Source organism: Cetorhinus maximus, chromosome 7 (genome assembly GCF_964194155.1).
Source record: "Cetorhinus maximus chromosome 7, sCetMax3.hap1.1, whole genome shotgun sequence".
Taxonomy (NCBI): Eukaryota; Metazoa; Chordata; class Chondrichthyes; order Lamniformes; family Cetorhinidae; genus Cetorhinus; species Cetorhinus maximus.
The window spans coordinates 3067867-3083216 of record NC_135885.1 but is presented as its reverse complement, the minus strand read 5'-3'; the positions used below and the strand labels follow the sequence as shown (position 1 = coordinate 3083216).

Here is a 15350-nt window from a genome sequence, read left to right as displayed (position 1 = left end):
AATGGGGAAGCAGGCTCGAGAGGCTGAGTGGTCTACTCCTGCCAATGTTCATCAACTCCCCAACACACCTTCCTGTAGTACATGGTAGTGCAGTTACTTGAGGAAAATCTGTACAGCTTTTTTCATTAACGTGACCATGGACTGTGCTCCTCCTGTGTAAATTCCCTAGTGGGAGACTATGAAGGGAAACCTTACCAAGTACCAAGTTATGCCTAAATCATTTATTCATAATCAATTTCTAATTTTTAAGGGAGTTCAACCAGGGGACCTATTTTGTGCAGCAGCCTGTAACAAGCTGAATGACAAACATGGACCCGAGCTCCACAAACTGGCAACAATCTGGTGAAAGGTGTCACAAGCGAATACCCAATCAAGATCAGCTTCGGTGTGTAGGTTCTCCCACCCTACACCCCAAGTGGTGAGGAGTTCTGACACTATAAAATGCAACAAACCAATCCAATCCAATAAATTGTGGGCAGCCAGTATTCCTGTCAAGCAGGGGTGCAGGGTTGTTTTAACCCACCCCCACTATACCCATTGCACCCTGAGTTTATCAGAAAGCACCACAGTTATCTGGTTGGCAGAGGGCTAGATTAAACCCTTTCTGAAATTTGTGGTCAATAGCTGATAGATGCGAGAGTCACTCTGAACCTTCCTCTCCATTCCCAAGAAGTGTCTCATTGGGAGAGCCTTTCAGCTCTACTGCAGTGTAGAGGTATTGAAAAGCCATGCAAACTGACACCCATGATGTCAGGATGCTTAACGCTTCACACCCATTCACACAGCAAGTTTTCTGCTGCTCCACTTAACCCAAGCCTGCTGTCCTTACCCAGACTGAGTTTAAATGTGACGCCAGTCCAGCACGAACATGTTGAACTATTAACGGCCCTCTGAACTGCCCTAGCAAAGCACTCAACTGTAACAAACAGAAGGCCCACCATAACCTTCTTGGGGACATCTAGGGGTGGGCAATAAACGTTAGACTTACAAGAATGAATTTAAAGTAAAAGGATTGTTTGGGTGAAGAGGTGTGATTTCCTACTATTACATTGAGTTCTGTTCTTTTCTGCAAAACAAGTTAGCTTGTCCAAGCCTGGCTCTCTCCGCCCCACAACCCCTCTTCCCCCCAACAAACCTCTCTCCCCCACTGTTAAGACAATGCAAACCTCCGCTCCATGTAAAGCTAGGTTGGACAGGAGAAGGATTGAATAGCTCTGCACATCAGAAAGCTTCTTCACTATTCCTACCTCCAATAGCTCCTTTCATTCTCAAATCTGTGGAGTACTTTCAAATTCCACAGAAGGATATTTTCCTTGAACACAATCTAGTACAGCAACTCCTGTTACTCTCTGCTCATCCCACAAAATACTTACAAAACCACACGCACACAGATTGTAAAAAGCATGTGGGACATAACTGTTAAGAGTTGCGTTAACAAGACTGCAGCGTTTTCCAAGAGGGTTGAATTGTTTGACCCATGGTGCACACTCCCAGTAGCTGGGCACAGAGTGACCCAGCGCTGCAATGTACACACACATGGACACTGGGCAAAAATGAAAGATGGGGTTCTGTTGCGAGGCAGTCACAATCGAACAGCCTGGCAACACAGCCTCTGAAGACTCTCCAAAGAACGGCCACGTGGGGAGGGGAAGAGAGAGCAGTCAGATAGCTGCCTGTGCCCACAGGACTCTTATTTGCAAGGGAGCCAATGCTTTCAAGAGAGGAGGGGGATAGTAGTAGGGAAACAGGGGCTGGATCCCAAAGGAGTAGGTTCCAGCTTTTGCTGTTGGTTGGTAAGTGCTTCCAGCGCAATTGAGCAGTGTAGTTTATACTTCCTGTAAAAAGACCAAACCACTACCTGGTCTCAGCTGTCATCAAAGCTTTTCAATCTCACGATGAAAGTCCCTACCTGTTTTTTGAAGACTGGACCCACAGACTGTCCCCAGCACACCCACTTGGGAAAGGAGACCAGTGTCTGAGGAGAGGAAGTCACTCGTTCAATGTTTGATTTTTTAAAAAAAAATTTAAAAACACATCTAAAGCGCCAACAAAGGTGACAAATCGACATCTGTGGAGCCCGTGGGCACAGGTAGCTCGCCATCAGTAACTGCTGCTCCAAAAGAACCATGCTAGACAGAGCACCCCCACCAAAAATCATAGCCTTCAGTAAAGGAGGAGAAAAATCAAATAGCATTTTATAAATGCTGCCGTACATATTTTCTTAAATTAAAAAACGTGTATGACGCCCCCTCAAGTGATTGGGCATGGATTCAACTTCAGTCCAGTCCATTTTTGCAGAGGGTTAACAGGAGCGTGGTGGGTATGTTACTGTTCTATAACCCAGAAGCTTGGACTAGTAATCCAGAGTTTTCAAATCCCATTGTGGGCAGTTTGAGAATTTGGATAAAGTTTTTAAAAGAGAATCCAGAAATCAAAAGCCAGTACAAGTGACCATGAATCTGTCAGATTGTCATAAAAATCCAACTGGTTCACTCACATCCTTAAGGCAAGGAAACCTGCCGTTCTTACTTGGTCTGTGTCTGTGTGTGACTCCCCTCCCACAGGAACCTGGCTGACTCAATGCCCTCAGGATGGGCAATAGCTGGCCTTGCCACCATCATCCACAGAGAACAAACCAGTTAATGCATCACTTAGGGGGAAGTTCCTGGTCGAGCGACTGGTGAGTTAATAAGATCCCATCAGAGTGCAGGAAAAGGTGCCCTATTTTACCTTAGGCTTTGTGCTATAAAAAGCTGGGGAAATAAACACTAAAGAAAAATTCTGTGACAAAATAATCAAATAAAAAAGAGCAAGCATGCACACATTTTTAAACATTGCAAAGTGCTTTACATACACTGAAATATTTTGGATTGTACTGATTGTTTGTGCAGTTAGGTAGGACAGATGACTCTTTTAACATACACAGCAAGATCCACTAAGATAGTCAAACTGTTTTTTTTCACTGTTATTTTGAAGGAGGAACCTGACCCAGGACAAATCTCGCTCAAGTTTACTTTGGTGTTGCCCCGGCACTAATAGATATAGATGGGTTGAGTGAGTGGGCAAAGATCTGGCAAATGTAGTTTAACGTGGGGAAAATGTGAAGTTGTTCACTTTGGCAAGAAGAACAAAGAAAGCAGAGTATTACTTAACTGGAGAACGGCTGCAGAATTCTGAGGTGCAGAGGGATCTAGGTGTTCTAGTACATGAGTCACAAAAAAGTTAGTCTGCAGGTACAGCAAGTAATTAAGGCGGCTAATGGAATGTTATCCTTTATTATGAGAGGGATTGAACATAAAAGCAAGGATGTTATGCTTCAGTTATACAGGGTATTGGTGAGACTGCATCTCCAACAGTTTTCGCAGTTTTGGTCTTATTTAAGGAAGGATGTAAATGCATTAGAGGCGGTTTAATAGACTGATACCTAGAATGAGTGGGTTGTCTTGTGAGGAAAGGTTGGATAGACTGGGCTTGTTTCCACTGGAGTTTAGAAGAGTGAGGGGTGATTTGATTGAAGTATACAAGATCCTGAACGGCCTTGACAAGGTGGATGTGGAAAGGATGTTTCCTCTTGTGGGCGAGTCCAGAACTAGGGGGCACTGTTTTAAAATTAGGGGTCACCCTTTTAGGACAGAGATGAGGAGAAATTTTTTCTGAGGGTTGCATGACTTTGGAACTCTCTGCCTCAGAAGGTGGTGGAGGCGGGGTCATTGAATATTTTTAAGGCAGAGGTAGATTGATTCCCTTGCCTAACAAGCACTTAAGTTATCGGGGTTAGATGGGAATGTGGAAATTGAAACACAAGGTGATCAACCATGATCTTATTTAATGGCATAGCAGGCTCAAGGGGCTAAATGGTCTACTGCTGTTCCTATTTCTTATGTTCAGCACCTGCGCAGTGTTAAAACTGCTTAACGTACGACAGCTAAGCAGGGGTTGTTGGGAAATCTCACCCCCTCAAGCCCATGATGGACTGATGGAAAAACAGCATCAGCAAGTGCTGCAGCATCCCCAGTGAGGTCCCTTGCTGCACATGCATGGGGGGAAATCACTGCCTGATGTACATCTTTGAAGGGGTGCAGCACAGGAGAATGAGCACCTTGCCCTAAGAATCTCCACAGTGATAGGCTCAAGCGTGACACAGGTACCCTGATTCCTAGTGAATGCATGTCAGGAGCCAGGATGATAGGGGTGGTGATGGGGTTGCGTGCAGCATGGAGGTGTTTTGATTATAATGAACAAACCCAAAATAAAGACCCCTAATGATTCCAACTGCTCAAGGGAGTGAGCAGTTGAGAACGAGAGCCCAGGAAAGCGCACAGTTCAATTCCCAATCTATGTGGAGTTAGCCAATCCGCATGTGCACAGTATTTTGGGTGCATGAATTAGCCCCTATGCTATTTGGGCTTGTGGAAGTAGAGCAGGAGGGAGACGGTCACTGTTTCTGCTCATTCCCTGAGCACCCCTGCTCAAAACAACAATGTGCACGTAATGGTGTAAAATGTCCCAAGATACTTCACAGGAGAGTTATCAAAACAAAATTGGGCACAGGCCATAGAAGGAAATCCAAGAAGGATGAGAGAGGGGCACAGAGGCAGAGAGGTTTAGGGAAGGAATCCCAAAGCTTAGGGCACAGGCAGCTGAAGGCATGGCCACTAATGGTGGAGTGAGTAAATTGGGGATCAGTAAGTCAGTAATTGCAGCAGTGCAGAGATATCAGAAGGTAGTGGGGTTGGGTGAGATGCAGTGATGGGGATTGGCAAAGCTGTGGAGAGATTTGAAAGTAAGACGAGAATTTTAAAAACGGAGGCATTGGCAGGCCAGGACCAATGGAGGTCTGTGAGTACCAGGGGCGCTGAGTGAACAGGAATGGTGCGAGTAAGTATATAGACAGCTGAGTTCTGGATAAGCTGAAGATGAGGGGGACATCCAGGACTGGGTCCCACTCGGTTAACCATCTGCAATGGCTAAACCTCCTTCCAATACTCTATCCAGAGCTGGACAAATGGCACATGGGCAAAGTATCAGGGAGTTACTGGGACTGGGCATAAATAGAATGACATTAATAGCATCAGGAGGTAGGAGGGAATTAATTAACGCATGATGCCACACATCCATATTGTAGGGACCTCAGATTTAACCATCACCTTACCCCTCAGTACTCTGATATTTGCAACTCCCCCACATATCTCCCCTAAATGAAAGCCCCAATCTGGAATGTACCAGGCTGCAGCCCATTCTGAACAGTCAATGAACTCACTTGCTCCAAAGCCGGTTTTGGGCTGTCCGAAGTTGAATCCTCCAGTCGGGTTTGCTGGAGTAGCTCCAAATAGCCCAGTGCCAGCGCTGGATGTTGCAGTCGAGGTGCCAAACAGACCACCACCTCCCCCAAGGGGGGCCTGTGGCCCTTTACGGCCGGCTGTGTAATCCTCCAAACGCAGCTCCTGGACAAAGCAAAATCGCACAAAGTGTTAACGGGGGGGAGAATAAGCAGTCAGTGATCAGGAATAGGAATCCTACTTGATTTATTGCTCCATTCTTTAGCCTAGAGGTGCTGAGATCAGTTAATTCAGTATGATGGAGAGTAAGGCAGTGTAGTGAGAATGTTACTAGACTGGGAATCCAGAGGCCTGCACTAGTAATCCAAAGAACACGAGTTCACTTTCTAGCACAGCAGTTTTGGGAATACAAATTCAGTTTTGTTTTAAATCTAATCAATAAAAACTTGGTTCCAGTTAAAATGATCCTGGAGCTGTTAGATTGTTCTAAAATTCCAGAGGATTCGCTCATGTCCTTTATTGAAGGAAACTTGCCATCCTTACCCAGTCTGGTTCTCTATGTGACTCCGGTCCTGTACTGTGGTTGACCTACCAAGTGTCTTGGTTGTATAAAATTACATAATTATTGTTATGATCCATATGCTTTTTGGAAAAGCCCATATTTTTTGTTTTTGGAAGGCCCCTTTAAGACCAAATGAAACTAGGATAATTCTGCAAAAGGGGATAATTAGTTTTCCTGGGTGTGAATTCATTAGACTTCTGAGAAATACCCACGTGACCCGAGGTTGCTATGGGTATGAAAGCAAAAAGGCAGAGGGTAAATAGACAGCTTTTTAGAGATTACAAATGGTATCAGAACTGCAGTTCAGAACAGATCCCGCAGAAGAATAGGGAGAAAACTCTTAAGAATAGAGCACAGACTGTATGACTGTGTGTGTGTGTTATACAATTAGAAAGGACAGAGCCTGAAGACGGGGAGAGCAGGGATTGTGGAGTGGACAAGACACTTACTGCTGCTGTTTCAGATTTGCCAAAGTCACCCAGACCGTTTAAAGGGTTCAGAGAAGGGAGTCTCTGGGGATTCTGTGCCATCAAGAGTGTAATGAACCTAGCTAATGAACCTAGCCATGGAGGTTCTGCAGGGGGGGGTTGCTGTTTGGATGTTGACCGTTTCCGGGAACTTCGGATGGAACACAGCTGCCAATGAAAGCAATTTGAGGGGCAAATCCATTGAGTGGGATGCGAGCAATCTCATGTACCGGAGGTCGGGTTGGAGAGACAGAGATTGCATGTGGCGACACATTTGTGGGGGAAGTGATGCCTCGCTTGAAACCATGCGAGGCATATCGTTGTTGCATGGACGTTTAAGGTAAAATTTACCTTTCGATTTGAAGTATTGTTTGCCTTAATGTTTGAAGTATGTTGATTTTAGTTGGCTCGCTGAAAGCATTATTTTTAGAAAGTGAAATCCTGTCCATCTGTTTTCTTTCCATTGGTGTCGTGGAAATTCCTTTAAAAGTCATCAGTCTCTACAGGGATCGTAATACTACGCATGAGCAATAAATGCTATTCTTACCAGAAGGCAGGAAATGCCACTTCCACAAAGGTACTCACCTCCAGTGACTTGGTCTCGTACTCCTTCATGGCTGTGATACACTGGTGTTTGGTGCTAATGTTGGTGCTGACTCCAGACTTCACCATTGTGTCTGTGCCTGTTGGGGGCTGCAGGTATAGGAAAGGCAAACAAATATAGTGGAATTAATGCGGCACGACACTTGGATGAGATACTGCGCAGAGCTTTAAGCAACTAAAGTCTGTTGAAAATAAACTCCACCTCCCCCGCACCGCCTCACGTCCCCCGACATCCTGCTTGTAACCAGCTCACCTGGAGGTCTGCTGATTGAAGCTGGGACCTGGAAACTCGACTCTCTCAGTACCATGATGGTTGGCCGGCAGAGCTGCCCAAATTCACATTGTTCAGCATTTCCTGCTCTCAATCTGACACCAGTTGAGAGGCGACGATTATTAAAACGTGCCATCAGCCAGTTCAGAAATTCCCAATGCAGTCTCAGAATAATGGGGCTGTTAAATTCCTACTCGGTGCCTCGGAGTTGGATTAACATGTATTTTACTACTGAGTGCCAATAAGTGTCCCTGGGCCATGGGCTGCAATACACTGCTACAAGGCTAAATATCCACTGCAACTCCTTTCTCTCCCCTCAACTTGCACAGCATCTAATTTACCCCACTTAAAACACTAGAAAACTTGGGGAGATGGTGGTGTAGTGGTAATGTCACTCTCGGGGTAGGGGCTCAAGTCCCACCATGGTACCTGGTGGAATTTAAATTCAATGAATAAAATCTAGAATTGAAAGCTGGTCTCAGTAGTGGCGACCACGAAACTATCATCGATTGTCGTCAAAACCCATCTGGTTCACTAACGTCTTTTGGGAAGGGAATCTGCCGACCTTGGCTGGTCTGGCCTACACATGACTCCAGATCTACAGCATTGCGGGGGACTCTTAACTGCCCTCTGAAATGGCCCAGAAAGGGCAATTAGGGATGGGCAACAAATGCTGGCCTTGCCAGCAACACCCACATCCCATGAAAGAATGAAAAAGAAAAGTGCACAGTTCAACACTGCAGAAGCCTTGAGTTTCCTCTTTCTCACCCACCCCGCCCCCCCCCCCCACCAAGACCACATCATACTCACGTTGAATTTAACAGTAGTTCCTGTAGGGGCAGCCGTGGTGAAGGTGGTTCCCCCAAACAAAGTCGCCGAGGTCCCGCCGAAAGGATTAGAGGCTGTGCTGGTGGTGCCAAACAGGCCGCCTCCAGTCGTGCTGGTTCCGAAAGCTGAAAACAGGAATGCGGAGTCACTGAGTTCTCCCGAATACACAAAAATGATAAGTGGCCTTGCACATCGCAGCAAGTGTTCTGCTCACCCCACCGCTATCCCGCATGAACCATGAAGCCAGCCACTCCGGAGGTGAGGCTACAAGTTCACCACTGTGAACTCAAGTTGCTCAGCACTGGATTTAAAGCCAGACTGTGAAAAGGGCTCACAGAAGATGAACAGACTGTACACAACAGACAGTACCTGGGAACTTTCAACTCTCAGAGGCGCTTAAACAACAACAAAAAAAAGACTTAAATTTAAATAGCTCCATTCAGGATACCCCAAGGCGCTTTCCAGCCAATGAAGTACTTTTGAAATGTATTCATTGGTGCAATGGAGGAAACACAGCAGCCAATTTTCACACAGTAAGATCCCACAAACAGCAATCAAATAAATAACCAGATAAATATTAGCCAGGTCACCAGGAAGGACTCCTGTGCTCTTCTTTGAAATATTGACCATGGGATTTTTTTTTACATTCACCCAAGAGGGCAGATGGGGCCTTGGTTTAATGTCTCCTCTGAAAGACAGTATAGCACTCCCTCAGTTTTGCACCAGCAGTGTCAGCTTGGAGATTATGACTCAAGTGTCTGGATTGGGACTTGTACTCACGATGTCCTGACTAAGAGTTGCGACAGTGCTACCCACTGAGCCATGGCTAAACCTCCAAATTCAGCCCATCATGCCTCCGACCATACCATACTAGGAAGGCCTTGCATGTACCAGACTCGCTACAACTCTTCACATTCAATGAATTATCGTGCAGTGACCACCTTGTATGCCAACTGTGCAGCCACCTGGTGTTACAATAAAATCCAGCAAGGAGATGACCAAGTTTCCCCAGGGCAGTTAGCTGAGGTAGGTAAATTGCACTGGTACCCAGGGAGAACTCTTTAGAGTAGGCATGGGACCTGTAATGCTCAAATGAACATCCAAACCCAGGCTTGTTTGAGGCACCGTGTGTCTCTGATAATGCAGTGCTGCCCTGGAACAGAGGCTACATGAAGTAGTCAAGGCCAAGATAAATCTGCCTTCTCTGCTCCCCAATCCCTGACAAAAGCCATGCTTACTTCCAAAGCCTCCGGCAGGCTTGCTCTGTGTGAAGGCATTGCTCTGCTGATTGGAGAAGAGGCCCCCGGTGCTCGTGCCCCCAAACAGGCTGTTGGGTGTCGGCGTGCCAAAACCGAAGCCGGCATTGGTGGATGATGTTGCCGGCTGCCCAAAACTATTGGAGCCGAACAGTCCTCCTAGAAAGATAACCAAGATGTTAGTAGGTTTGACAACAGAGGATGTGCAGTTGATGTGATGAGTTTGTGCTCAACATAAGAAACAAAGATGTTTTATAGTTGGAAAGAAATAACTTGCATTTATTTGGCACTTTTCACAACCGTAAGATGTCCCAAAGCACTTTACAGTACTTTTGAATTGTAGTCACCATGGTATTTTTCACACAGGAAGCTCTCAAACAGGAGTGATCACCTGTTTTTTGCAATATTATTTGAGGGATAAATATTGGCCAGAGCACAGGGAAATGCCCTGCTCTTCTTTGAAAGTGTGTCCTAGGATCTGTCACATCCATCCAAATGAGCAGACAGGGCCATGGTTTAACATCTCACAAGAACATAAGAACTAGGAGTAGGAGTAGACAATTCAGCCCCTCGAGCCTGCCCCGCCATTCAATACGATCATGGCTGATCTCATTTTGGCCTCAACTCCAATTTCCCACCCCCTCCCATTTCCCACCCCCTCCCCATAACCTTTCAACCCATTACTAATTAAAAATCTCCATCTCCTCCTCAAATTTATTCAGCGCCCCCGGCATCCACTGCACTCTGAGGGAGTGAATTCCACAGATTCACAATCCTTTAAGAAAAGTAATTCCTCCTCATCACTGATTTAAATCTACCACCCCTTAGCCTAAAACTATGGCCTCTCGTTCTAGAATGCTCCACAAGGGGAAACATCCGCTCCACGTCTACTTTGTCTATCCCCTTTAGTATCTTATATACCTCAATTAGATCTTCTCTCATTCTTCTAAACTCTAGTGAGTATAGGCCTAAACTGCTCAATCTCTCCTCATAAGACAAGCCCCGCATCTCTGGAATCAATCTAGTGAACCTCCTCTGAACCACCTCCAGTGCAACTACATCTTTCCTCAAGTAAGGGGACCAAACTGTGCACAGTACTCTAGGTGTGGTCTCACCAATGCCTTGTACAGTTGCAACATCACTTCCCTATTTTTATACTCTATTCCTTTAGCAATAAATGCCAAAATTCCATTTGCCTTCCTTATTACCTGCATACTAGCTTTCAGCGATTCATGCATGAGGACACCCAGATCCCTCTGCACTGAAGCATTCTGAAGTTTCTCTCCATTCAAATAATAAGTTGCCTTTTCATTCTTCCAACCAAAATGGATAACCTCCCATTTATCCATGTTAAACTCCATCTGCCAAATTTTGGCCCATTCACTTAACCTGTCCATATCCATTTGTAAATTTCTTATTTCTTCATTGCAACTTACTTTCCCACCTATTTTGGTGTCATCTGCAAATTTAGCTATAGTACCTTCTATCCCTAAATCCAAGTCATTAATACAGATTGTAAATAGTTGGGGCCCAAGGACCGAACCCTGTGGCACCCCACTAGTTACAGCTTGCCATCCAGAAAAAGACCCATTTATCCCGACTCTCTGCTTTCCGTTGGTTAGCCAATCCACTATCCAAGCTAATATATTACCCCTAGCGTCTTGTGATCTTATCTTGTGTATTAATCTCTTGAGCGGCACCTTATCAAAGGCCTTCTGGAAGTCCAGATATACTACACCTACAGGATCCCCATTATCCACTTTGCTTGTTTCCTCTCTCAAAGAACACTAGCAAATTAGTCAAACACGATTTACTCTTCATAAAACCATGCTGACTCTGATGGATTGCATTTTGACTTTCCAAATGCCCCATTACTACTTCATTAATAATGCATTCCAACAATTTCCCAACAATAGACGTTAAACTAACTGGTCTATAGTTTCCTACTTTCTGCCTCCCCCACTTTTTGAATAAGTGTGTTTTTAATCAGCATTTTTCCAATCCACTGAAACCTTTCCAGAATCCAGGGAATTTTGGAATATTATAGCCAATGCATCCACTATCTCCACTGCCCCTTCCTTTAAGACCGTGGGATGTAGGCCATCGGGTCCTGGGGACTTGTCAGCCTCTAATCCCAATAGTTTGCTCAGTACTTTTTTTCTAGTGATGGTGATTGTTCTAAGTTCCTCCTTCTCTATACCCTCTGCACTACCTGTTACTATTGGGGGTGGTACTAGTGTCCTCCACTGTGAAAACTGAGGCAAAATATCGATTAAGCGTCTCTGCCATTTCTGCGTTCCCCATTATTAACTCCCCAGTCTTGTCCTCCAAGGGACCAACATTCACTTTAGCTACTCTCTTTCCTTTTATATACTTGTAGAAGCTTTTGCTATCAGTTTTTACATTTTGCGCTAGTTTTCTTCCATAATTTACCTTTGCTCTTTTTATTATTTTTTTTAGTAACCCTTTGTTGATCTTTAAAAGTTTCCCAATCTTTCAACCTGTCACTGACCTTTGTAATTTGGTATGCCTTAGTTTTTGCCTTTAAGTTATCTTTAACTTCCTTGCTTAGCCATGGATGCTTTTTCCCTCCTCTTACCACCCCGCTCATCCGAAAGGCTGCCGATTCGACAGTACACAGAAACTCTCTCGGTACCGCACTGAGATCCTACATTTTGTGTTCAAGGCCTGGAGTGAGATTTGAACCCACGACCGTCTGATTCAAGAGGCAGGACTGCTAGCCAGAGCTGGCACCTTGGCAAAAACCCAACCTCTTCACTGATATTCAGTAGCCAACCCTATCCAGTCTAGTTTACATGATTCCAGTGCCACACCATGAGGGTGATTGGAAGCTTTCTTGCAAAACAGGGAGAGGAATCACATCTTATGAACACACAATAAAATAAAGGGTTTAAATGCCGTTTCCAATTGTCAACATTAATCTTCAACCAACATAACAGAAATAGATCATATGGTTATTTATTTGTGTTTGTGGCAATAATGAAGTGAAGTTAAACCTGTATAGAACGCTGGTTCAGCCTCAGCTGGGGTGTTGCGTCCAGTTCTGGGCACCACGCTTTAGGAAGGATGTGAAGGCATATGAATGAATGAATGAATGAATGAGTGATGAGTGAGTGAGTGAGTGAGTGAGTGAGTGAGTGAGTGAGTGAGTGAGTGAGTGAGTGAGTGAGTGAGTGAGTGAGTGAGTGAGTGAGTGAGTGAGTGAGTGAGTGAGTGAGTGAGTGAGAGAGTGAGTGAGAGAGAGAGCGAGAGAGAGAGAGAGAGAGAGAGAGAGAGAGCGAGAGAGAGAGCAGAAAAGATTCACAAGAATGGTTATAGGGACAGGAAATTTCAGTAACATAAGATAGACTGGAGAAGTTGAGGCTGTTTTCTTTGGAGAAGGCTTGGTGAGATTTGATAGAGATGTTCAAAATCACGAGGGGTCTGGACAGAGTAGATCAGGAAAAACTGTTCCCATTGGTGGAAGGATCGAGAACCAGGGGGTACAGATTTAAGGTAATTGATAAAAGAAGCAATGGAGGCAGAAGAAACATTTTCACACAGTGAGTGGCTAGGAGCTGGAATGCACTGCCTGAGTGTGTGGAGGAGGAGGCAGGGTCAGCTGAGGCTTTCAAAAGGGATTTGGATCATTATCTGGAAAGGAAAAATTTGCAGGGGTAGGGGCAAAAGGCAGGTGAGTGGGACTAGGTGAAATATTCCATCAAGGGGCCAGTACAGATATGATGGGTCGAATTGTCCTCTTCTGTGCTGTAACCATTCTAATGATTTTGCTGTGCTCAAATTGGTCGCTGTGTTTCCTACATTCCAACAGTGAATACACTTCAAAAAGTCCTTCACTGGCTGAAAAGCTCTTTGGGATCACCTGAGGGTCACCATAGAAATGCTTTCTTTGTCCATGGTCAAAAACACCACAATCAAAGGTTAGCAAGAAGCAGTAGAACGAGAACCCATTCCCCACCTGGTTTGTTTTGAGTGCTCCCAAAGAGTCCGCCACCAGTATTAGCGGCTGCACCAAATCCAGCTGTGGCTGCACCGAATCCACCAAAGCCTGGAGTAGCCGTATCTGAAAAACAGGAAATCACAGGCCTTTAGGTTCCTGCTGTGGAGGGACCAGAGAAGATAAGAAAGAGGAGGAGTGGGCCATACACTCCCTCCAGTCTGCTCCATCACTTAATAAGATTATGGCTGACCATCATCCTTAACTCCGCTTTCCCGTCTTATCCCCAAATCTCTCGCTACCCTTAGCATCTAAAACTCCAGCAATCGTGACAAACTCAACAACTGAGCGGCCACAGCCCTCCCATGTCGAGAATCCCAAATCCTTAGAGCTAAGAGGTTAATAGTGGGGGGTGGTTTTAATAGCGACATTTTGATAGGTAGGTAGGTGGTAGGTAAGCCCAGGCCACAGATTTAAGCTAGTTGGCAAAAGAACCGAGGGAGGGATATGGAGGATTTTTACTTCCACCCACCTCAGAAGAGAGAGAAATGTAGAGAGTGAAAAACTTGTCCTGCTACTCCAACCTACAGACTTCCAAGTCCAGCCTTGGCAACACCACCAGCAGATTTAGCTCAATTCCACCTTTTCAACCTAGGCAGTCTCCTGCAATAAAAGGAACCCTTTAACCTGACCCCTGCCCCAAGAACAGTGAGGAGATTGGTGTAACGGAGATTGTGCGTGGTGCAGTGGTTACAGCACTGAACTACTAGTTCAGAGAAGACAAGATCATTTCCCAGTTTGAGAATTTCAATTTCAGTCTTAAATAAATTTGGGCAAATAATCCGGTATCAGTAAAAAAAAGTGTCCAGGAAGTGGCCGACTGTTCCAAAACTCCAACGTTATCATGAACGTCCTTTAGCGTACAGAACTGGCCCCCTTAACCAAAGAAGAGTCAACTTGCCTTCGAGAGAAGGTGCTAGAAAGGTTCATGAGATTAATTTCTGGGCTGAGAAGGTTGCCCTGTCAGATGGAGTAGAATGGGCCTATATAGAATGAGAGGGGATCACATTGAAACATACAAGATTCTGAGAGTCCGTAACAGGATAGATGCCGAGGAGACCATCCCCACCACTTGTCATTGTGTACGGCCCATCCAGCCCAGTGTGCAGGGGTACCTTCACACACAGTTTCACAAAGCAGCACACACGCAGCATCAGGGGAAGAAAAGCCTGAGTGACTTGTACAATAGCTTCCAGGTTGCTGACCAGCCATGTTGAGCGCAGCTGACAGTGAACGTTGACATCAGACTCATCGCCTGGCTGCTGGACTGTTGTGAAGGCCCAGCTGGTTAACTGGCATCTTTCAGGGAAGGGAAGCTGCTGTCCTTACTTGGTCTGGTCTAAATTGTGACTTCAGTCCCACACTATGTGGCATGCTGACCAGCCGATGGATAGTCAATGCTCACTTCACCCACTTCCTGAAAACAAAACGTAGAGAGTCAACTTACTTTGTCCGAATGCTGACGTGGTGAATCCACTGGTGTTGCCGAAGGTGGGCGTGCCAAACTGTGACTTATTAAACATCTTGCCAGGTTATGAAGATCACAGGACTGTGGAGAAAAACAGACCCAGCGCGGGAATCAATCACCTAGAATATCAAAAAAGCCTAACAATGCTGCCCTGAGGATTTCAGTGTAAGGAGTGAAATATTGACAGAGTCTCCCTCTGACCCATGAAAAACACTGAACACGAGAATTCTCTCTCTCCAAACTTGGAGTATTTGTGTTAGGTACAGATCTGTTACCGGGGGTGATTGGGAGTAGTTTAAAAAGGCATAAGTAGAGCATTGTAATCCATTAGGCATCCAATAAGGTGCCACACAAAAAGTTAATGCACAAGACGAGGACTCATGGAGTTGCGATAATATATTAGCATGGCTAGAGAATAGGTTAATGCACAGGAAGCAGAGATTGGGGGTAAATGGCGCAATTTAATGTTAGCAGCCTGTAACTAGTGGAGTACCTCAAGGATCAGGGCTGGGGCTTCAGCCATTTACAATCTATATTTAATGACTTAGACAAAGCAGAGAGCAATGTATCAAAGTTTGCTGATGATACAAAGCTGGGT

At 45.3% G+C, this 15350-nt stretch overlaps 1 protein-coding gene across 2 annotated transcripts in view; it reads right to left on the bottom strand.

The window, feature by feature from the left end:
• nup98 (nucleoporin 98 and 96 precursor) overlaps positions 1–14833 on the bottom strand; it is a 66898-nt gene extending 52065 nt beyond the window's left edge. The window contains exons 1-7 of one of the 2 annotated variants that reach the window (XM_078544949.1): positions 14732–14833; positions 13246–13350; positions 9249–9425; positions 7993–8135; positions 6894–7001; positions 5261–5444; positions 1910–1975 (exon numbers count right to left, since the gene is read on the bottom strand). In XM_078544949.1, the coding sequence (XP_078401075.1) occupies positions 1910–1975; positions 5261–5444; positions 6894–7001; positions 7993–8135; positions 9249–9425; positions 13246–13350; positions 14732–14807 (859 nt within the window). In that variant the 5' untranslated portion in view covers positions 14808–14833. The remainder of the gene's footprint in view (positions 1–1909; positions 1976–5260; positions 5445–6893; positions 7002–7992; positions 8136–9248; positions 9426–13245; positions 13351–14731) is intronic. The other variant, XM_078544950.1, reaches the window with a different exon arrangement.
• Between the last annotated feature and the right edge of the window lie 517 nt (positions 14834–15350).